The sequence below is a fragment of the Lathyrus oleraceus genome, chromosome 4 (assembly GCF_024323335.1).
Source record: "Lathyrus oleraceus cultivar Zhongwan6 chromosome 4, CAAS_Psat_ZW6_1.0, whole genome shotgun sequence".
In the NCBI taxonomy this organism is placed as follows: Eukaryota; Viridiplantae; Streptophyta; class Magnoliopsida; order Fabales; family Fabaceae; genus Lathyrus; species Lathyrus oleraceus.
Window position 1 is genome coordinate 492,013,091 of NC_066582.1, and position 25,740 is coordinate 492,038,830.

Below are 25,740 nucleotides of genomic sequence, written 5' to 3' on the forward strand. Positions count from 1 at the left end.
TTTATTGACAGTTGTTTGTGTCGCGCCACCAACAATTAGAGCGGTTTCGTGTGCGGTGGCGGAATGAGTAGCCTTAGATCCAACCATTTCCAAAGATCAAATAGATAAAAGATACAAAAATCCGAAGATCTGAAGAATCAATGAATTGTATTCGATGTAGAGTTCGAAACAATCGAACGCAACTGAGTTTTTGCTCGATTTACTATAATCAAGAGTCTTCCCACATACGACACCATTGTTCCGTTATGTAACCAGAAATAGAGAGAGATGCATGATTTGCGACCGAGTAGAGCTTCCAATACAGCAAGGGAGTCTACATGTAAGGTTAGCCAGACACTCAAGTTAGTATGTGAAAGAATAAAGAATATTCAAAATTGTGTTTGAAACTTTTTACATAATTTGGCGTCATTCCGTATATATAGGGGAACAAAATAAGAACCTCCCTATATTTTAGGCATGTAATGCAAAGGACCGTTGGATGGATGTACCTGATGTGTAAATTTCTTATAGTAAGGTGTAGGATAGTCCTATGATAAAGAGAAGATTTTAAAAATATAACTGTATAATCAATCAAAAGACTATCTCAAAACGGTCGGTCCAAGATGGATATAGCCGTCCCAAAACAATATTCAACAGCTAATCACATAACATATTACTTTTTCAGTTTCAATTAATTTATTTCTGAGCATGATGTTTTTCAATGGTAAATCCATAGTTACAGAATTCACTCACTTACCTAGAGAAGCATACTTACCCATAGAAGTGTAAATTAGTACTCACATATTATAATTTGTACCAATACCTATGCAATTAGCATTCTACCATATGCATAAAATATTTAGGTTAATACTAACTTGTTTTTCAGAGGTATAAATTAAAAGTTAAATAAAAAAATATTGTCTTCGAAATTATGCATAGATTATAATAAAATTATAAAATTAAAATTTTAATTATTGTTTTCAATACAAATTTTTTATAATAGTTTTTTAACTTGTGTCATAAGGATAGAAGTTAACATTACTAAAATTAATTGAGTTTCTCTATTTAATACTCTCTCCGTTCTTTTTTAAGTGTCGTTTTTTAATTTTTTATATAAATTAAAATAAATAATAATTATTATTATTTTTTAAATAATAATTTTCTTTCTTTTTCACAATATCTTTAAATTTTTAATAATTTTTCTCTCTCTATAGTAAATAATTAATAATAATTTTGACAATACTATAATTAATATTACATTGAATTTTAAAATTACATTTTAAAAAAAAAATCACATTTAAAAAAAAAAATCACATTTAAAAGGGAATATTTAATAAGAAAGAAAGATAAAGAGTGGTTATTAACCTTGTAAAAGCAAAGTCCTGCATCGGTTAGTATAAGTTACTGAGAGAAAAAATATGTTATAAATAGACATGTGCATTACATCCTAACATGAAAGCATATGTTTTGCTTAGTTGTGTAGGGCCAACCATAGTTTTAGTTTAAATATTTGGATAATATATTAATTTGGATCTTAGGTTAAAAAATTCATTTATAGAAAGTTTGTATTAAAAAAAATAATTAAAAATTAATTCTATAATTTTATTATAATCCACGCATAATTTAAAAGATAATATTTTTTATTTAGTTTTTAATTTGTGTCCTAAGACATAAGTTAGTATTATTCTTTAGTTATTTGAAGTTCACTTAATAATAATTTTTTAATTATTAACATAGAAATTATTATATTTGTTTGTAACACGAATTATATCAGTAAAGGGACACTCAAACAAACGAAGTTGTCCCGACTATGTATACCCCTCACGTATAATTTTTTGAGAGCCGTTTACCGCGTGCGTACCTGAATTCGTACCACGTACCAGAACGAATTAGATAAATCACTGAATTTAAGATTTATATGAAACTTCAAAAATTTATTTAATAATAATGGTTAGAAATTGCAAGTAGAATAGAGAATGTCATATCAGTGTTGAGACTTTGTTTTGTGATTTATCTGCTAAACTGGAGTTGGACCTTGTGGTATACTCAGCAACAAGTTGAGCAAAAGACGATAACTTGTTCTCTAGCAATCTTGTTGGGGAATCATATTCCTCAATTAGTCCTGCATCATTCTTTTGCATTAGTGTCTAAAAAGTCCAAATTCAAAGAACAATACAATACAACATCCTTTCTCACCTTGATTAAGTAGTAGAACCATATCACTGTCAATAACAGAAGTTATTCTATGTGCAATTGTAATGACAGTGCAATCAGAAAAATGTTGCTTAAGAGTTTGCTGTATCAGATTATCGGTAGCCGTGTCAACGGATGCAGTAGCTTCATCTAGTACCAATACTTTACTCTTCTTAAGCAGCACCCTACCAAGACAAACCAACTGTCTTTCACCCATACTCCAATTCTCACCATTCTCACTCACTGCAAAATCCATTTTTTTTACATAAACATTAGGTTCATTCCAAGAATATATGTCATATATAGTTATATTTCATAGGTTTAAACCATAAACCTGATGAGTCTAACTTTCCTTCTTTCTTTCTAACTTCATCTCCAAGTTGACACTTATCTAGTGCCTATATAGAAAAGTTTATGAGGTTTTTTCAACTGTGGTTGAGTATAGTGTGTGTGTGAGAGAGAGAGAGTGATAGAGAGAGAAACAAAACTAACCCACCTCCCATATTTGTTCATCTGTGTGCTCTTCCAGTGCATCCAAGTTACTCCTCACAGTACCTTCAAACATGGTTGGATCTTGAGGAATAATGCTCAATCTCGACCTCAAATCATGTAGTCCAATGGAAGATATGTCGATACCATCAATCAAAATTCTTCCAGCAATAGGATCTGTAATTCTGAAAAGTGTTTGTATGAGAGTTGATTTACCACTTCCTGTTCTCCCAACGATTCCGGTTTTCTGTCCTCCAACAAACGTGCATGTAACGCCGCGTAAAACAAGTGGCATATGCGGAGCATATCGCACCTTTGTTAAACAGAAAGACACTAAATCAGCAAAAAACAAAAGATAGTAAGCGATAAAAATAATAATGACTCCTACTACCCGCAAGTTGTGAATATCAACTGTGCCATATAATGGCCAAGAAGCATGTGGCCGATTTTCGTCTACAACAAGAGGAGGCTCGCTGGGAATACAAGTATACTGAAGTATTCTTTCTACTGATATAATTTTGGTCTCTAAGTTGCAAAGCTCCCATATCATCCATGTTTGTATAATGTTTAGGTTAAGGCCATATGTTACAACTAAACCAGCAACACCTTCAAAAACAACAAATATCGAGTAAGGTTCTTCTACCGTATTAACTTAATAAGATACGAGAAATGAGTTTCTTACTTGAATTTATGATTCCTTGTGGAGAAGATATCAAGAATAACAAGCAGAAGGAAAATGTGATAGAGGACAACATATCTAAGCGAAAACACAGCCATTCCATAGCACCGAAATTATTGAACTTGGGACGTGAATACCCGTCCATCAGTTTCATATTTGTTTGTTGAAATCTTGACACCTGATCAAAGCTCCTGATGGTTGATGTACCTGAAATTGTTTCGGCTAAGTGCTGAATGACAGGAGCTTTGCATACTCCGAGTAAACGAGATAGTTCCCGGCCTGATGGAATATAATATTTCTGCAATATATATAACTATAAGTTGTAAGATAATATTGTAAAATTTAAATGAATATGAAAAACGATTAATATGCGCAAATGAAATACCTGATAGCATATGCTGATTACTGTCATAGGAATAAAGACAATAAAAACCTGCCATGCAACCTGTGACATCACTGATATGATTCCAAGGAGATGGATTATAGAGCAAGCAACTAGTGCAATTTGAAAAGGAATGTTTATATCCACTGCACTTTGGTCAGTAGAAGCCTACAAGAGAACATGAAAATGAAATTATCAAAACATTTTCTGAATATATATGTGCACTGCACTTTACGAATTATTATCGATATCCACATTCGCACATACCCTATTAAGGATTCTTCCACTAGGAGTGGCATCAAAAAATGACATTGGAGCATGGAAAATGCAAAGGTGCATTTTGTTAAAGAGTAGAGTAGCTGTCTTATAACCGGCTGTTACGACAAGGGTTGCTCTAGCCAGGACACAAAAAGAACTTCCTATCGCCAAACCAACATAGACAATTAGGAGTGTACTTCCTCCAACAGGTGGATCAACATCTTTTGAGATTGGAGTTGCTGAAGCCATCCAATAGTTGCTTCCAATTTGAAAAAGTTGAAACAAAATTTCAGCTATCAATATGAGTGGAACAAGAGCCCCTCCATATGCTATGGTGATATATTTCCAATACACCCAAAATCCAACTTTACCTTTCTCTCTTTCTTCTTCTTGAACAAGTTGGCCTTTGGCCTCAAACATTTCATCACTTCCCCTATTTTGTACTTCGATTTTATCAGTTCCATCATTTTGTACTTGCTTCTTCTCTTCTATTTTATCAGATTTTGTTGTATGCGTATCTCCATTTGATGAATCAATTAGTACAGACAAAGCTTCTCTATGAGCACCAACAAGTTCCATAAAATCAGTGCCGGAGTCGAGTAGATCATTATACTTTCCACATTCAGTAATTTCTCCATCTTTCACTACCTTACAAACAACAAAGAATTTGATAAATATACAAACTTGAAAGAAATCAAACAAACTGTTCTTGAATTAATGATATGAACTCGAGAATTTCTTACCAAGATAAGGTCAGCAGCAGGTAAGAACTCTACTTGATGTGTGACATAAATCACCGTCTTTGAACTTAAAAATCCCAACAAGCATTCCTGCCGCGATATGCATAAAATGAAAATGTTCATTTACTAACACAAGGTCAGCGTCATTGTTCGTATTCGTGTCAGTGCTTCGTAGTTTAGAAGAAAATGACACTATATTGTATGCTGCAAACAAATAAAAACGAGTTACCTTAAATAGATGAGAGCCTGTATGAGCATCCAAAGCACTAAAAGGATCATCAAATAGATATATATCAGCATCATCTTTGTATAGAGCACGCGCAATTTGTATTCTTTGTTTCTGTCCACCACTCAAATTTATTCCCCTCTCCCCAATGATTGTTTGATCTCCAAATGACAAAATCTCTAGATCCTTCTTTAGGCAACATGCTTCAAGAACCTTTTCATATCTTTCCCTTTTCATAACCTTCCCAAACAGTATATTATCCTCTATCTTGCAACTTTGTATCCATGGTGATTGAGATACATAAGCCTTTGTCCCACAAACCTTCAAAACCCCTGACATCTTTGGCACTTCCCCTAATATACATGAAAGTAAACTAGACTTTCCTGAGCCAACACTACCACAAATAGCAACTTTCATTCCATGAAAAACTTTAAGATTTATGTTTTTCAATACTGCATTTGAGGAAGACAAATCCCAGGTGAAATTTCCATCAACTACTTCAATTGCTAAATCAGAACTATTACTGTCCTTTGGAAGTTTCTCGACAATATCTGACTTTATGTCGTCGTGACAAAGAAAAGATGCAATCCTGCCAAGAGAAACCTTAGATTGTGCCATCATTGAAATTGTTTCTGGAAGATTATAAATAGGTTCTTGGAGGATCTGGAACGTTGCGAGTGAAGACAAGATCTTCCCTGATTCAAGTGCGACACCTATAACCAAACAAGTACTAAAAGTAACCGCAGAAACAAATGCCGGTGCACTCCAGAATACAAAAATGATCAAAGCTATAGTGTATAGAAACTTGTTTAATGAATCTTGTTCCGTCTTTCTGAGGTCAGTAATCTTAGAAAGAAACTTCATTTCCCATCCTTGAAGTTTGAGAATCCTCATGTTCCTTAAAATCTCAGATGTGGCCTTCATTCTTTTATCTCTTGACATCATCAACTTGTCTTGAAACTTCTCTTGGATTGACCCTAAAGGAACATTTGCCAACATTACAATGATAATTGCAACAAGCCCAGAAATCGAAGCAATGCCAAGGTTTTTATACAAAACCAACAAAGCTACTAAAATTTGTAGAACCACCAACCACAGATCGTGCAGGTGATAACAGAAGTCGCCAACTCTTTCGGCATCAACCGTCATGAAATTGATTATCTCGCCGCTAGTGTGGCCTTGTTTGGATTGACTTGAAAGTGTCAAAGTTTTATTATAGATGATTGTTACAAGAAGTGCTTGGATTCTAATTCCAACCTGCTGCAGCCTGAAAATCCATTGCCTCCTTGTCAGGCACTCTACAAGCTTTGCCACAAAAAATGTAGACACCAAAACTAGTCCTTCATATTCAAATTTTCTTTGTCCATTAAGATATTGAACAAAATTATCTATAAGATAAGGACCTACATAAGAAGCAAATGTATTTACCAATGCAAAAATAGCTGTCAAGAGAATCTCTTTCCATGCCGAGAATGCTAATGACTTCACTAGCTTAATTGTGGTCACTCTATTGTTGTTATCAACACAGTATGCATCAAGGTTATCCCTAAAATATGGAAATGCTGCAAATAAACTGTCTCTTATGTCAAGCTGAGGAACATCCTCAAGATCTAGAGTTTTCTTCTTTCCAGTAGCAATCAATGGAGTGATCCAAGAGAAAGTAAGAATGCTGAAAATACCAGCATTAGAGTAAGGAGTAACAGTGTCATCCCCTTTGGTTGTTTCACCATTGAAAAGAGGTTGTTGAAGAGTGGTATCTTCTATTCCACCCTCATTTTTCTTCAAAAAACACAAGTAACAGATGAATAAACCCACACAAACGGAGAAAACATCAGAAACTAAGTACTGAATTGGCAAAGGATCTTGCTTTTCATAGAGAACAATGTCCACAGTAAAGCAATAACATGAAACAAAAAGGTAAACGGTAGACCAAGCTCTAAAGAACAATGACATTGGACACAAGAGTTTTCTGTGAAGAGAAACACAAATAACACCCCAAGTAACTGTATTCAGCGCCAAATCCAAAAGGGTCACAAGCTTTTCTTTTGGAAAACCATATCTAGACCAACTCAAGTAATCAGAAGAACATAGCAAAATATTGAAAGCAGAAACAGAAAGAGAACAAAAAAAATTCTTTGTGAAGAAGCTATTTGTTATTCTCTCTCTGGAATTGTGTATGGACTCAACAGTTATCAGTTTCTTCCACAACCATGACAGTAAAAGTACTGCTAACAGCAGCAAATGAAGGAAAACAGGTTTCACATTCATGAAAAAAGTTAGAAAATGGAATGAGAAGACAAACGACATAATGTACTTGAATAGTTGAGATTGTTGTGGAACCTTAAAAGGATTCTAAGAAATTGTGTTGTTTCAGAATGAAGAGTTTTTGGTTATGAAGCATTAACATGAATTTAAGAGTATTTTAGATACAACAGCATAAACATGGTAGAATTAACTAAGTTATAGTATCAAATCAAATCTGATTTCTTTTGTTGTTTATAGGAGATGATAAACATGGTACACGAATTCAAATCAATGGAACTAAATGTCAAACTACATTAACTATTTCAATACAATATACTGTACCTCTAATTAGTATCTAAATATCTGACACTTTTGACTAATTTTATTTTATAAGATACGTTTTAAATGTTTTTAACTATATTATAAATTAGTTAGTTTTCCTTTTTTTTCTACAACTTCTAATAAATAGGAGAATATAAATAAATTTTCGATAAACTTATAAAAAATATTATAGCTATGTTGATTTAAGTGTTGTAATATGCATTCAAATCTATCTCTCAAGTGAGAAAAGAGAAAAAAACACATATTTCATTAGGGTGACAAAATGGATCGGGTGGTCGGTTATACATGTACTTTTTAGTTGCACTTTAATGTGGGGCAGACCAATGATTTAGGTACTCATATTCTAATGCGTCTGCTCCGTGCCACCCATTTTTTGCGGGCACGAACATTAACATAATTTTATGTATTTTTTTAGGTTTAAAAGGTGCAGTACTCCCGGGTCTGCCCCGTCCCGTCCTCACTTTTGTGCGGAGCGTAGGTTAAAGTTTTAGTCCTACAACCTCAACTATATCCGCCCTGATTTTTGTGGGCTTCCGCGAGGAGAACATTCCCGTTTGCCCCCTATATTTCAGTACTGACAGATTGTTGGACTTGTTTGCGGATTCGTTCGTTAATGGACCATATCTTAGGTTATAAATATGTTTTTATCTCATTTGTTGTAACATAAATTTCAGAAGATGCACAAGGTAGAAATCCTATTAAGAAGCAAACAATAGAAACTCTTAGAATTGTGTTAAATGTTTCACTTGTCACAAAATCAGATAGTTCAAGAAGGATTGTTCTGAAAGAGGCAACAAGAGTGATTCTGTTTAGATTGTGATTTTCTCGGAAGAAGATGATTATGAAAGTGTTGGAGCACTAGTGGTAACAAATTTGAAAATAGAAAATAGTTGAGTTATGATTCTGATTGCTTTTATTACATGTGTCAAAGGAAAGAATATTTTGAAACTTTGAAGCTGAAAAAAGGTGGAGTCATTTGACACAAAAACAATAAGGCTTGCAAACTTCATGATATTGGTACAGTCAGACTGAATATGTTATATGGTCGTGAGTTCCTTCTATGCAATATGAGTTATGTTCTTGAACTAAAAATAATTTAGTTAATATGTTAATGCATTGGAATTGAACTTAGGATGTTGAAAATTTCGCATGGTGCAAATGGTCCAAATTGTGTGGTTGTATAATTTAGATGATTTCATTATTATTGGGCATGCATTAATAGCTAGTCAAGACCTTCTTGATAAATCTAAGTTGGCATTTGAGATGCAAGCATGTAAGTGATAAAAAAGTTTAGTTAAACTTGATAAATAAGGTTTGATAGGGAGTTAGAACATATATAAACAAGAATTTTGTGATAATTTCATTCTAAAAAAACGACACAGGATGTGTGCATAATTCTAACAAACCTTTTGAGTATATTTACTAAGATCTATGAAGCCCAACAAAAGTGGAAACTGGGGTTGGATTTCATTTCCTCTATATTATTGAAGATTTCTCTATAAGACTATGTGTCTACATTCTGAAAAGTAGAAGTAAAATCTTTGAAAATTTTAATGAAAGGTATTCTCTTACAATGAATAAATTGGAAACTAAACTAAATGTATTAAGAACTCACAATGATTTGGAGTTTGTTTTAGAGTAGTTTAACGAACTTTGCATAAAACTTGGTATCAAGTGGTATAGAACCATTCTTGGCACACCTCGACAAAATGGCTTATCATAATGCATGAATATAATCATTTTGGTGCGAAGTTGTTGCGATAACAACTTACTTGATTAACAGATATCCATCCACATGAATAAACTTCAAGACACTTATAGATGTTTAGAGTGGAAAACCAATAGACTACTCAAATTTTAAGATTTCCAGAGCTTTGATGTTTGCTTATATAAAACAAGACAAACTTGGTGCTATGGTTATGAAGTGTGTCTTCATTAGTCATCTTGAAAGTGTGAAGTATTACAAATTTGGAAAGATAGATACTGGAAGATCAAAATTTATCATAAGTAGGAATATTACTTTAGATGAGACCTTATAGGAATAAAATGCAAATAACCGAAGGTTAAAGAATCATAAACTATTGGTGAAAAGATTCAGTTTGAGGTGGAGGTTCTTACTAGTGAGATTAGAGACAACAAGGTAGTTGATAATCTAGTTTCTAGTACTATTGAAGGGCAATATGTAATATTTCCTTCGACCTTATTTATAAGCAAATGTCTTATAATTTTTTAGCATTAAATATAAGCAAACTTCTACAAATATATGCACATTTAATTGCTTTATTCCAAAATTATCTCTACCTTAATTATTTAATATTGTTAGTGGATGACGATTTAACTATAGATATATTAGCAATTGTGTTATCTCTTTTACATGAAATCAAGAAACTTATGGTAGCTTCATTGAATCGGGCGAGATAGTCCCTCAACGATTCTGAGGGACCCTATCGTCTGTTGAACATGTTAGTGGTGGACATTTTCCTGTGACAGATGACGTCAAATTGGTGTAAGACCCATAGATCATCGCAAGGCTGCATCCCTAAAGGTGACTGACATCAATTTCCACTTCAAGACGTCAGGCGCTCTGATGATAAGCATCTGTGTGTTGATGGAGACGACATGTTCATAAGGGTCACTACGCCCATCAAATTTGTCCAAAGAGGAAGACTTCAATCCTTAAGGAACATGCAACTCTCATATTTCATCTGAGAGTGGTTGTGGATCGAATATTTCCATCTCCTATTGGGGATTGGTCTCTTGTGGGTGTTGTTGGATATTGAGGACATTATCTTCTAGAGTTTGATTATAACAACGTAGTTCATCCATGGTGACACACATCTCCGCCATGGCATTGTCTCGCTGCTTTCCCCTACGTCTGACGTAGGGGAATGTACTCTCTTACTAACTATGAATAAGAATGTCTGGGTACATGAATTGGGGTGCCATTGAATATGGCGATTGTAAGAGAAGGTGTGATCCATATTATTTTACATGAATTTCACAGTGGGTGCCACTATATTTGTCAAAAGTACACAGGACTATACAAGATAGAGAGATCGCAAGACAGATACCTTTGTATTGTACTTATTAAAGGTAAGAGTAAATTTTGGTTAAAATTATAAAAGTTATCAATGAAAAAAATAATAAATTAAAACTACCATTTCAAAAGCTATTTCTTGAAAAAAAAATCATAAAGTAATAAGAAAAGTTACAAGTTAAAAATTAAACTTTATTAAACATGATTATTTTTATTGACATGAATGAAATGTTAAATGCTAAAAGTTTGTTTTTTCCTTACTAAACAACTCTAAATTTTCAAATCGAGGAGATCTAGATGATAGATCTCTCTTTCAATTTTTTGTAACATTAATAAATAAAAAGAAAACTTTATTTCTGTTACAGAGATTTAAGAACTTGTGTACCAAAGCATTTATGATGAATTGGAAACATATTGAGTAGTTCGTACGGTATTTGGTATGGTTCTTAAATAATATATTTTGCTGTTCGCACTTCCATTTGTTTTATACACCCTTTCGAGAATATTTTCTTCTAGTTTAACATCCACAAATTTATATACCATTCAATCCTCTATTGTATCTATTGGATCAATATTTTCATATTTTCTGACGGTTTTAGAAAAAATATAGACTATAAGTTCAGACTAGGTATCATAATCTCCATTATCTAATTTATCCTCATATTTTATAATCAAAAAATTCAAATTCATTTAAAACAAATTTTTTCCATCAAATTCTAGACTCGAACAAGTATCTGAGTGTTCGGCTGGCATGGCTATTTCAGACCAAACTCGGATCATGTTGCTTCCAAATCAAACATGCCATGTGAGGTGAAAAATTCTGACTCTGATAAAGCTAACAGGGTTTTATGAATTCAGAAAACTTGATTGCAGCAGCATAATAAATACTAACATGTGCTATGAATCGGAAACCAAATTTTTGCATGCATAAAATTTCTCAAGAGTCTTAGTCAACTTTATTGTTGATATCTTTCCTATGTTTAATGCATCCATGCTCATTATTTAAGCAATTCAAAAAATAGAAAATTGTCTTTGAAAAATTTCTTTTATCTCTAAGCATACTTTAAGAGTGGTTGTTAACATTTTCTTTTATCTATTTATATTTGTATATGTCAGGTTCTGTGGGTGAGATCAATAGGAGTGAATCAGGTTGCATCTGAGATTCGATAGAGTTTATCCTGAATGATAACTCGTCTAATAAAGCAGAGTCAGACTGATATAGATAATGGGTCAGGTTGACCATGTTGATCCAAAACTAATACATATGAAATATTTAGATTAAGATAAGAGGGACATCACATTTATGGTTGATTAAGAGCATTATGACTTAAGATCGAATAATTAAGATTGATTCCCAATTACCTTTAAAAGACAATGTTGATTAGGGTCAATCACCTTAAATGGTACGTGATAAAGTTTAGGTATGGAACGAGTCAAAACTACTGTATAAGGAGATGATCACAAACATAAAAGGTACATCCAATCCACCAGAGCGTTCTACTATGGTTTTACCGACCCTCACTGATAGAGTTATCATTGATGTATTTTTACGAGTATATTTGGAGCCCTTTGCAAGCCCCGGTAAAATAGACTTAGGCCACACAAACTGATATGACTAGTAGTCTGATATCGTCTCATAATAGTGGGGTTGCCACCAGAAGTAAGAACAACAATAAACGAGTTGTCATAACAAAGATGATAGTTTATATGGAAGAAATTTGTCTTTGGAATGAAGCACTATAGACGAGTGCACATGACCTATAACATCAACACACAAAGTAAGAATTGATAAAGCAAAAAATTTCATGGATCCCCAGACTGCAAAGATTTGGGACACTCTAGTCCCTGACAATTTCAAACCACCATTTATGATATCATTTGAAAGCAAGAGTGATCCCCATGAGCACATTATTGCAATCAACACTCGTATGCCTATTGTCGGAGTGGATGACTCAATAAGTGAAATTTGTTGGACGAGACTTTAAAGGGGGACAATTTTCAGTGGTATATGAGACTCCCGAGGTTCTCGGTGTTGAGTTGCCAAAATTTGACAAGAAAGATGGTGCATTATTTCTCGAATCCCATCCATTTTTGCAACGAACACCAAACATCTATTGTTTCTCGGCGTTCGCTTGAGATATTCCAAGTCCTTGTTGAGTATTTAGTCAAATTTAATGAGACGACCATCAAGGTCCCCAAACTAAACCATGATATGTTCCATAGACTTTCCAAAACAGTCTCAAAGCCAAACACTACAATGAGTCCTTGGCTCAAAAGTCGATAGTCTCGATGGAAGAGTTCATGAAGAGATTTGGGAATTTTATATCAAATGAGAAAAAATATGGATCTATGTGCTTGTATGCGTAGTCAAGAAGTAATCCAATATGGTGAAGTCATGGTCGGTTCTATGGATGTGTAACAAGGGTAACCGCATAGGATCTCAAAATTACATGTGGGATTAAATAGAAATATAATTATTTATATATTAAATATATTATATTCCAAAATAATATCATAATTGGCAACTGGCCCAGTGGTTGTGCATGAGGTTTCGGAAGAAAAAGCACAAGTCTTGTCTTGTGTTCGATTTCTGTGTATGGTTAGGTTCCGTCTAGTTGATTGATCAGTCTTCAATTCTACTTGTTTTCTGACATTCATTCGACACAATTTCACGAAGTCGATAACACATTAGTCTACCTGTTTTGTCGTTTTGTTTAGTAAATTAGATGTTTTGCATTGTTATTTCAATTTTTTGATTGTATTTGGTTTGCATCAGTATACTCCATTTTATGTCTCTTTGTGGTAGTTTTATTGGTTTCAGGTGTAAGCAAGAATACCGAAGGGATCGCCAAGGGAATCAGACGTTCCGGGCCTATCGGAAGAGGAAATTGGACAACATTGTAGTCCTGACACGACCACCCGTGTTGCCCAATACGGCCCGTGTCAGGAGAGGAAAGCCAGGGCACTAAAACAGGGAGCTGACACGGCCCTTGTCAGCCTCCCTGGAGGGAGCGTGTCAAGCCATGTATGCCAGATAGCCAACACGGCCTGTCGTGTTGCCTGACACGGACAGTGTTGACTTGGACCCCCCATTTTCCAGTTTTTATTGTATTTTGGCACGGCTGATCCCAGACGGCATTTTGGACTTTTGCTACGTCAAATTAATGATCAGGAACTATTTAGGGGATTTTTGAAGATGGAGAAGAAGACTTTTCACGATTACAGATTAGAGACGATAAAGATTGAAGCGGTCAAAAGCGACGAAGAACAAAGATCCTTCAAGAGCGGATGCGATTGAAGATCAACGGAATTCCTATCCTTTTGTAATGTCTCATTTTTATTTTGTATCTTATTTGAATAATATGAGAGGCTAAACCCCCCAATGCCAGGGGCGTCCCTGAATTGATCGTGTAATGACTCTGAATTGATAATTTCCTTAATATATGATGTTTGTTTTTAATTTCACTGTGCTATGTGCGTAATGCTTTCTTTATCAGAAAAATTAAGATTGTTGTATGGTTAATAATTAGCAGGATTGCAATTGTTAAGGTTTTTGTACAGTAAAACCATAGTAGATATCACCTAGGACTAGGGATACCCTATGGTTACCAGTTTATTCTTGTTAAATTGTAATTGCTTGGTTTCATCATAATCGCCTAAGGACTTAGAGATTAGATTGAATGACCAAAGGTTTACCTCTGAGGTCTTAGGGGGAAATATTGTTAAGATCCGGTAATTGAAACATTTTGCATTATTAAGGAGATATACACTCAAGGGTCATGACCGCCGACACCAACCCCATTATTCTAACCAAAACTTGTAGTGCTATTTCGCAGGGTATGAAGATTCCGATAAAGAAGAAAGATCGAGGAGTTGCCACCATCCCTTGTACTATTGGAGATAGGTCATTCAACAAAGCTCTTATTGATATAGGAGCTAGTGTGAGTCTCATGCCATTATCCATTTACAAGAATCTTGGTATAGGGGTTGTGCAAGATACCAGAATGACACTCCAATTTGCCGATCATTCGGTCAAGAAACCGTATGGTATTGTTGAAGATGTTCTGGTGAAAATTGACAAGTTTGTATTTCCGGTGGATTTTGTAATTCTAGAAATGCCGGAATATGAAGAGATCCCTCTCATCCTGGGGAGACCCTTTCTAGATACGGGAATGTGCTTGATCAACATAGAAGAAGGAAACCGAGGGGCACCTGTCACTTCTCTAGTCACCTTAGAAAGGTGATCTCTCCATCTGGCGGGCATGAATATTTCTTTCCAATCCTCACAAGGCTCTACGTAGGTTTCCAACACCATCCAAAGAGCGTAAAGTTACCTAAACACACAGAGGGAGGATCTCTACACTATAAAAATAAAGGAATATCCCAACAACAGGGGGATTCCTAGATGGAAATAGATGATCTCAGATGCCTTAATGATGCTCTAGATGTTGGGTGTGATTTGGAAAGGGGAGACATTAACAGTCTCCAAGAAAACCACTTCAAAAGGCATAAAAGGTATCAAAAACCCTAATTTATGAATGACATGATGATGAAAGTAAAATATAGGGCGTATAAACCACCAAAAGTGTCCATGTTAGCTCTTTCCGCTTCTGCATAGGGCTCCAATATTACATTCTTTTTGTGCCCTGTACTTGAGAACCCAATATTGTGATGAAACCTTGCGATCTTGTCTGAGTCAAAATATTAGGATATGATATCTTGAACATGTACATGCTTAACATTCTTCCTGCCCATCAATTTCCAATAAAAGAGAAGAGGGTAAAAAACTACAATACTTATATCCTTGAGATCTAGACAAACCCCTTAATCTTCTCCTCCCCTATCTAAGCTTAAATGTTAGAGAAACACTGCCATACCTATGAAACTTCTCTGGTTAAACAAACCGAAGTTCTAAAAGGGAGAGAAAAGAGTATGTCTGAAAAGCAAACCAAAGCTCTTTATAAGGAAAACAAATGGCACAAGCAACATACTTGCCTAGTATCATAATTGTATCAAGAAGTAGAAGGGGCTTCATGAATTAAGCACACAAGTAAGGAAATAAGCTAGACTGGGTTTCCCTAGAAAAACCATCATGAGCAACATTAAATGCCACCCACGTTCTTTTAACGCTAAAGAATGAAGAGTCCATAACTGATTGGCGTTTTGACTTCTCTAAAAATCGCTTGACTAATTTTTTATATCTCTTAACTAACACATGGTCTACACAAGAGAGACTTGGAAGGGAATTGATGACTCGTCCTTAACTAAGGGACTCACCTCTAATTAAGGGACTCATTTATAATTGAAGGACTCACCTCTAATTGAGGAACTCACCCTAACTAAAGGAATTGCCTCTAACTAAGGGACTCACCTCTAACTGAGGGGAACACTTCTAACTAAGGAACTCACCCCTAACTAAGGGGCTCATCTGTAATTGAGGGATTCACCTCTAACTGAGAGACTCACTTCTAAATAAGGGATTCACCTAAAGGGAATGAAGATATTAATCACTTCGCCCTTTACAAGCCCTTGTGCTTAAGGGACCGTGTCGTGATGTATTTGTAAAGACCTACAATATAAAGATACATGACTAACTCTCATCAGGCACATGTTGTTGTAAGCCTCAAAGACCAATAAATTTATTAGAACTTGATACTTGTATCAAATTATTTATTAATAATTAAAAGACATTTATTTATTATGTTTGTTTTTTCAAAATAATAAAGTCCTTAGAATAACTAGTCAATTTAATTAAATGTTAAATGTGACTTAATCATGAGATCTCATTAAAAACAAATACATTATTCTTAAAGTATCTCTAATTGAGATTTATTGTGAAGTGGGATAATATTAAAGCATTGAGACTATTATATGGATAAATCGATGATCACATCTCATAGATCATGGATAAAGAGTTATCAAGTCTTCACATATGTATAAATATTAGAAGTAATGTTTATACTGGATTGACCCGCTATGAGAATATTACATAGAATATTATGCATATTTGTGTATTATGAAAATAATCTCAAGCCATAATTTTCACAAATCTAGAAAGCCATGAATGCCACTTATTTAACACTTTCTCTCTCAAGTCAATCCTATAGAAAAACTTCATAGTGTCTTGATTGAGTTAGTCATGTTTCAGTGTTGTGTGAGTTTCTTCAAGATACTAAATAATATTCAACCTTGAACCAATATATCCCATTATTGTGGTGATTAACTCTAAGTATTGAGTGTGAGTGGTACATACAAGATACATTAGGGAATCTATTTTATTTTTGTATGAAGATTTCGCGTGTGTATCAGATTGAAGATTCAATGTTGTGGTTATGGTGCATGGAGAAGAAACTCTAGCAAAAAAGGTATTATTTTATACTCTATTGAATACTTCAGTAGTATCAAGAGAAGGTGACTATGAAATAAAGTTGGTTTTAAGAAGATGGACATGGGATGAAGAGAGGTAAAAGAAAATAAATACATAAAAAGTAAATAAATAATAGACAAAATAAGAACATACTGAATTTTATCCTGGTCCGGCCTAAAACCAAAAGGCTTCTATCTAGTCCCCAAGGAATGGTCCTTGAGATTTTCACTATCAAAAAGCTCTTACAAAACAATTAGTACACATCCTTCTTACATCAAACACTTATCCCATATTCAGTTTGCAGCCTTTATATCAAAATATTAGAGTCAAGAGAACAACCCTCTCTTAATTACTATTATTGATCAGCAACATGATACAAAAAATAAGTCAATTTAAGTATTTGCTCTCTAAATACTAAAAAATATTATTTAAATGAATATGAATATTTAGAAGAACAATGAGTGGGTAGAAAAAAAGGTTACTTTAGATTTATTATGTGTCTTAATACGAACATAATACCTCATTTTATAATAGATTCAAAAAAGGAAACAATTGGAAAAATTCCAAATCTAAACCATAATTAATTAAAGAAGAATTTAAAAAAGATGCTTGGAGAAAGTCAATGCAAGAAGAAATACACGTGATTGAAAAGAACAAAACTTAAGAGCTAGTTGAGAAGTCAAATGACAAATAAGTTATTGGTGTGAAATAGGTCTACAAGGTGAAACATAATCCATGCAGTTTAGTCCAAAAGAAAAAAGCAGGAGTTATTGCAAATGGTTGTGCATAACAACCTTGTATCGACTATGAAGAGACATTTCCCTCGTGACACGTCTTGACACCATTAGAGTGTTAATCTTCCGTGTAGCCCCAAAATAATGGAAGTTGTATCAACTAGATGTAAATTCTACATTTTTAAATGGAGAACTAAAAGAAGAAGTCTATGTGGAGCAGCCTTAAGGCTTTGAGATTGAAGGTCAAGAAGAAAATATTTATAGATTGACGAAAGCTCTTTATGGGGTGAAACAAGCACGAAGGTCATGGTATAACATTATTGAGAATTACCTCATGAAGAAAGGTTTGAGAAGAACAAATGAACCTACTTTGTATGTCAAACGACAAGGTATGGTTGGCATATTAATTTTTGCACTTTATGTGGATGATTTAATCTTTACTAGAAATAACTTATAATAGATTGAAGATTTTAGAAAATAAATTGTGATGAGATATGAGATGAATGATTTGGGTCTGCTACATCATTTTCTTGGAATTGAAATTATCAAGAGCGTAATAGAGTCTTCATTTGTTAAAAGAAATATGTTGAAAAAATATTCAAGAAATTTGGAATGTTTGGATGCAATCCAACTTATACACCTTTAGTTGTGGGTGAAAATTGAAGAAGGAAGATGTAGGAAAGAAGGTTGATGCCAGAAACTATAGAAGTATGGTTGATAATCTATTTGATCTCATTAGTACAATACCCAATATCGTATTTGCATCAAGTTTACTTTCTCGACTCATGAACGATCCAAGCCATGTCCATTTAAGATTGATAAAAAGATCGTTGAGATTAAGGATGACAATTTGACTCATCCCCAATGGACACCCGCAAATTTACCCGCAACGGGTAGGGTAAAAAACTGCAAAATGGGTACAGACATGGACTCAGATAATTATCCACCAAAATAAGCGAGTATGGCTGCGTGTATGGGCACCTTGGTACCCACCTGCCCCATACCCGCATAATATATATTCATGTATTTTCATTTATATTTATATATTCTAATTTATATTATTATATAAAAATGTATGTCTAACCATTAAAAAACGTATGTTAATGTTAAATCATTACATATTTAATATAAATGTTCGTTTGTTTCAATAATAAATTGTTTGAAAACTTTTTAATGTTTTTAAAATTTTAAAATTATATGATATTTTATAATTGATTTATTTATTTTTAATATAAATGCGGTCACATGTACGGATATGTATACTTACATACCCATAGGACACGAATACAGATGCTAACTTTGACACCTAAGCAGGTATGAGCTCGGGCACGAAGATTTTTTCAAATCGCGGGTATGGGGATGAGTACTATAGTACCCTGCCCAAATACTGCCCATTGTCATCTCTAGTTGAGATATATTCAAGGCGTTTTGGACTATGTAATTAAATATATATTTTTACTAGATTCAGGAGTTATTTCATGGTGATCAAAGAAACAATAAACTATTGCTCAATCTTCTGCACAAGCTACATATGTTTCAGTTGGCTTAGCTACATAACAAGGAATATGGTTGAAGAGAATATTTGAAGACTTTTTATGAGAAACAAGAAGCCGTGACCATGCATTGTGATAATAAATTAGTCACTTCTATGGCTAAGAATCTAATGTATCATGGAAGAACATAACATATAGCCATCATACATCATTTCATTCGAGAAGCAATTGAAGATGAAGAGGTGCATCTAATTTTTTGCAAGATAAAAGATCAAGTAGTTGATATTTTCACAAAAACTCTTCATAGAGAAATCAATCTAGAAATTAAGAAAAGCTCTTGGAGTTCAAGAACAACACATTAAGGAGGAGAATATTGAATAATGTAGTAATGTGTTATATCAATAAATACATGTATTATAAAATGTACCTAGAGTATTATAGAAGTATGTACCTTGACTAATGTGAGTCCATGTATAAGACAATAAATGAGTTCTAAGGAGATATAAACGTAGATTAATGGAGTCATGTTTGAGTAGAGAATTATAACTAATTAGATAAATCAGATATTAAATTAAGTTAGAATTTTATATTAGTTAATCTTTTATTTTAATTGTTATTAAGTTGGGCTTTTGTTAACTTTTGGGTTTTTAATTGATTATTTATTATAAGGAGCATTTAATTTGCCACCCCACTTATATCTGACACCCCCATTTAGAGCATTTTTACTTTTATATCCTTAGATAAATTTTGAAAATTTTAGAAATTTACATTAAAATTATCGAAAATTTTGAAATTTGTGGAAGTTTTTGTTTTCTCCCGAAATTTTTGACAATTTTCGGTATGAGTTAAGATTTTTTAGGGAAATACCAGATTTTTAAAAAATTCTGGTATTATTTCACCGAAAATTTTGAAATTTCCGATATTTTTTTATCAAAAAATTTGAAATTTATGTATAAATATGAGATTTTACATAAATGCGAAAAAATGTGTATCAAAAATTTTGATTGTACTATCAGAAATTTCATTTATAGTATATTAGTAAGAGTGAAAATTTTGAAAGAAAAAAAAAATTTAATTGATAAATAAAAGTAAAAATATTTTTGGAATTTTAAAATTACGGAGAATATCAGATATAAATTGGAAGTGACAAGTTAAATGCTCCATTATAAAAATTATATATATAATATCTCTTACAAATAAAATTAAAATGTCTCTTATTCTATTTCTTAGTTTTATATTCTTCTCTAGTTAAAATTATTTAACATATAGATTTTAGCTTTAACAGATCGCACTAATAAATATAAGTAATAGAGAGAAATGTGTAAAACTCGATGTTGAGATTAATCATTTTAATCACTATAGTTTAAGCCAAATGATTAATACAGTTGGATTAGTTGTATGGTTAGTTAGTTGAGTTTACTCTATTGTGATTGGTGGTTATGAGATAAGATTGCAATATATAAGCAATGCATTGCCACATGTAAACCATCTAATTGAATAACAGTTCTTCTTGATATCTTCTTCTTTCTTCTTTTGTTAATTCTTCTGTTAATTCATCTTTTCTTATGTTAACTGTTTAACATTACTTCTATTGTGCTTCTCCATTGATGAGTTCATTGACGGATCTCTCCCTGTTCCAACAGATTCTTTCGATCCATCTTTGCGTGCTTGGAACCGCTGCAACATGCTTGTACATTCTTGGATCATGAATTCTGTTTCAGATTCAATCTCACAATCCATAGTTTCCATGGAGAACACGCTTGATGTATGGAACAATTTGAAAGAAAGGTTTTCCCAAGGTGATCTCATATGAATTTCTGAGCTGCAACAAGAAAGTTATAACTTAAAGCAAGAAACCAAATCAATTACTAATTTTTTCTCTGATCTTAAAATTCTTTGGGAAGAACTGGATCTGTATTTTCCTTTACCAACTTGTACCTGTCGCATAAAGTGTACCTGTGAGGCTATGCGCAATGCAAGATCTCATCACCAGCTACTGCAGATTATCAGGTACTTGACTGGTTTAAATGAACAATTTGTTGTAGTGAAGTCCCAAATCTTGTTAATGGATCCTTTTCCAACTATGAATAAGATATTTTCCATGGTGATTCAACATGAGCGCCAACTCCAACTCCCTATTCCAAATGATGAATCTCAAACATTGATTAATGTTGCTGATTCCAAGAGGTTTGGAGCAAGAAATAATGCTTTCAAACATGGTGTTCGCATTTGCACATTCTGTGGCAAGACTAACCATACTGTTGAAAATTGCTTCAAGAAACATGGTGTTCCACCTCATATGCAGAAACAGTTTCAGAATTCAGTTAACAATGTGGCATCAGATGGAAATAATGATGGATCTTCATCTCATGGTGTTGACATTCAAAGTGACAATTCACCTATGACTCAAGGTCAATTCAGTGCCTTAATGGATCTACTTCAGAAATGAAGTCTTGGTCAATCTTCAGGACATGCTTCTTCCAACCAAGTTGCTGTTGGTCATCCATCAACAGGTAACACATATCATTATATGCATAGTAGTAGTAGTGGTTCTTGGATCATTGATTCAGGAGCTACTGATCACATATGTAGTTCTGTCAAATGGTTTCATTCACATAAGAAAATTATTCCCATCACTGTTAGATTACCAAATGGATAATGCCTTGTTGCTAATCACTCTGGCACAATTTATTTTTCTCCTGATTTCATTGTGCATAATGTGCTTTTGCTCCCTGAATTTTCTCTCAACTTATCATCTGTTTCAAAGTTGTGCGAATCCTCTAATTACAATGTCAATTTCCTCAAATCACAATGTGTCATACAGGACAAAATCACCATGAAGATGACTGGTTTTGCTGAGCAGAAAGATGGATTGTACTATCTAACACTGAGAGATAATGATTCACCTGCTACACACACACATGATTTAACCTCTGCTTTAGCAACCAATGTCATTTTACCTGATAAAGCCTTATGGCACTTTAGATTAGGACACTTATCTCAAAACAGATTATTGTACCTACATTCCCAATTCCCTTTTATCAAAGTTAATCATAAAGATGTCTGTGATGTTTGTTGCTATGCTAGACAAAGAAAACTCCCTTATACTGTTAGTAATAATAGAGCTGCATACCCTTATGACTTGGTTCATTTTGATATTTGGGGACCTCTTGCAGTCCAATCTTTACATGGCCATTCATACTTTTTAACTGCTGTTGATGATTGTAGCAGATGTACATGGATAACATTAATGAAAACCAAATCTGAAGCTAGACAACATGTTATAAATTTTGTCAATCTCATAGAAAACCAACATAAGCTCCATGTCAAAATTACCAGAACTGATAATGGCCCTGAGTTTAACATCCCTGAATTTTTTTCATCTAAAGGAATCATCCATCAAACCAGCTGTGTTGAATCTCCACAACAAAATGGTCGTGTGGAGAGGAAACACCAACATTTACTAAATGTTGGAAGAGCCCTCCTTTTTCAATCAAAACTTCCAAAAGAATTCTGGTCATATGCTATTCTACATGCAACATTCATTATAAACAAACTCCCTACACAAGTTTTAAACAATCTTTCTCCTCATTTCATACTGCACAATGCACATCCTGATATGCATAGTCTCAAAGTATTTGGCTCTCTTGCTTTTGCATCCACACTACATATGCACATAACAAAACTTGAGCCAAGAGGTCGAAAATGTGTTTTCTTAGGATACAAGAATGGTATGAAGGGTGTGATACTCTATGACATTAATAGTCATACAATTCTTGTCTCTAGAAATGTCATACATCATGAACATATTTTCCCTTACTGTTAATTCCACTAATTGGACCTACCATCCTTACAAAGATCCTAATGACTCACCACAAAATGAACCTATCATACATGTTCCATCATAAAACATTGAATTCACAGCTGAGGAACATGAGCGTTATCCTAACACAACCATTGACACACTGCACCATTCAAATATTCACCCTGAATCTTTAGATAATACTGATGAAAACCATGACACTCAACCAGTTCCTGATACACCAGATATTGACAGCATCCAATCCAGGTCTGTTAGAGCTAAACATACACCTCATTATCTCTCAGATTATGTGTGCAATACATCTGATGTATCAGCAGTCAAGTCATCATCAGGTACAACTAAAATTATGATTCCCTGCATTTTCTATCTGCATCTCATCGTGTTTTTGCATCCAATATCACTCTTACGCATGAGCCAAAGAACTACAAAGAAGCATGTTTGTCTGAACATTGGATCAAGGCCATGAAGTCTGAATTAGATGCATTAGACAAGAATAGGACTTGGAACATAGTTGATCTGCCACTACATGTCAAACCTATTGGTAACAAATGGGTTTTCAAAGTGAAGCATAGATCAGATGGCACAATAGAAAGGTATAAAGCTAGACTTGTTGCAAAAGGGTAGAACCAAATTGAAGGGCTTGGCTTCTTTGACACCTTTTCACCTGTAGCAAAGCTCACCACTGTCAGAACCCTTCTTGCAACTACAACCATCAACAATTGGTTTTTACATCAACTGGATGTTAACAATGCCTTTCTACATGGGGAATTGCAGGAAGATGTGTATATGACTATACCTGAAGGTGTTACATGTCATAGGCCCAACCAAGTATGCAAACTCCAAAAGAGTTTATATGGTCTGAAACAAGCCAGTCGCAAATGGTATGAAAAACTAACAGCTTTACTACTGCAACAAGGATACACTCAGTCTACTTCTGATTGTTCTCTCTTCACTTTAAAAACTGATGCTCACTTTACAACCATTCTAGTATATGTTGATGACATAATTCTAGCTGGAACCTCTATGTCTGAATTTGATCGTATTAAGCTCATCCTAGATGAAAATTTCAGCATCAAAAATCGGGGCAAACTCAAGTACTTTCTTGGCCTCGAAGTTCCTCATTCACAGGTAGGGATTTCACTATCACAAAGAAAATATTGTCTTGATCTCTTGCAGGAATATGGTATGCTTGGATCCAAACCAACTCCCACACCTACTGATCCATCTGTTAAATTACATGCTGATAGTGGCAAGGCCTTTGAAGATATTGGAGCATACAGACGATTGATAGGACGTCTGCTGTATCTTAACACCACACGCCCAGACATCACTTATGCCACGCAACAACTTAGTCAATTTCTGCACAATCTAACAATGACACATTATCATGCTGCCTGTAGAGTCATTCGCTACTTGAAGAACAACCCTGGCAGAGGAATATTGTTTCGAAGAAATGCTGAACTGCAACAGCTTGGTTTCTCAGATTCTGATTGGGCAGGCTGCATTGATTCAAGGAGATCCATTTCAGGATACTGTTTCTTTCTTGGCACTTCTCTCATATCATGGCGTACAAAGAAGCATGACACTATTTCCAGATCATCATCAGAGGCTGAGTATCGAGCACTGTCATTTGCCACATGTGAACTGCTTTGGTTGATAGTTCTCATGAAGGAGCTGCACATCAAGTGTGCCAAACTCCATGTTCTTTACTGTGACAGCCAAAGCGCAATGCATATTGCGTCCAATCCGATATTCCATGAACGAACTAAACATCTCGAAATTGATTGCCATTTGGTTCGTGAGAAGCTTCAACAAGGTTTACTTCGACTCCTACATATTTCTACTCATGAGCAGCTTCCTGATTTTCTAACCAAGGTATTACCAACTTCAACCTTCAACAATTTTATTTCCAAGCTTGGTATGATCAACATTCACCATGCTTAACTTGAGAGGGGCTGTTGAGATTAATCATTTTAATCACTATAGTTTAAGCCAAATGATTAATACAGTTGGATTAGTTGTATGGTTAGTTAGTTGAGTTTACTCTATTGTGATTGGTGGTTATGAGATAAGATTGCAATATATAAGCAATGCATTGCCACATGTAAACCATCTAATTGAATAACATTTCTTCTTGATTTCTTCTTCTTTCTTCTTCTGTTAATTCATCTTTTCTTATACTAACTGTTTAACATTACTTCTGTTATGCTTCTCCATTGATGAAGCTGGATTAATCATCATACTCGATCTCATAAAATATTTAAAACAATTTATAAATGGACGTAAAACTTTTTAACGAAGGCTCTTTATAGAGAGATTATCATTTATCAATCCAACCGGTAAAAACTAGTAAATCAAACTAGTGTAAGAAAAAAAAAGCATCTTTCAATCCCTCTAGAATATCACCAACAATTACCTTCACTTCCAAATATATGATGATACAAAATTGACTTTAAAGATTGATATATTAAGATAAATGATACAAAATTGAGTATAAAGATTGATATATTAAGATAAGGTGTATTATATTGTTGTCAATTCTGAATAATTAATTATATATTGACTTAAAAAAAACAATTGCAATTACATAAGATTAAAGGACAAAAGATAATACAATAAAAACGTGTTCCTTGGTGGCCAAGCATGCGTGGTCCTAAAGCAAATGATATTTAAAAAAAAGTTTACTTAGTACATGTTTCAAAAAACTTTATTTATTTATTGATTCTTTTTATTTTATTTAGTATAAATATTATA

General features: G+C 33.9%; 1 protein-coding gene across 2 annotated transcripts; it reads right to left on the minus strand.

Moving 5' to 3' along the window:
- Positions 1-1,892: 1,892 nt before the first annotated feature.
- On the minus strand, positions 1,893-7,471 carry LOC127076601 (ABC transporter C family member 3). 2 transcript variants are annotated; one of them, XM_051018300.1, is made up of 10 exons: positions 4,950-7,471; positions 4,724-4,810; positions 3,990-4,628; positions 3,726-3,890; positions 3,344-3,638; positions 3,053-3,267; positions 2,669-2,974; positions 2,507-2,570; positions 2,176-2,415; positions 1,893-2,101 (listed from the first exon to the last, which is right to left on the minus strand). In XM_051018300.1, the coding sequence occupies exons 1-10, from the start codon at positions 7,251-7,253 to the stop codon at positions 1,959-1,961; spliced, it is 4,458 nt and encodes a 1,485-aa protein (XP_050874257.1). In that variant the 5' UTR covers positions 7,254-7,471; the 3' UTR covers positions 1,893-1,958. The 2 variants fall into 2 exon arrangements, with proteins under 2 accessions (XP_050874257.1, XP_050874258.1); XM_051018301.1 differs by lacking the exons at positions 1,893-2,101; positions 2,507-2,570 and having other exon boundaries at positions 2,214-2,415.
- Between the last annotated feature and the right edge of the window lie 18,269 nt (positions 7,472-25,740).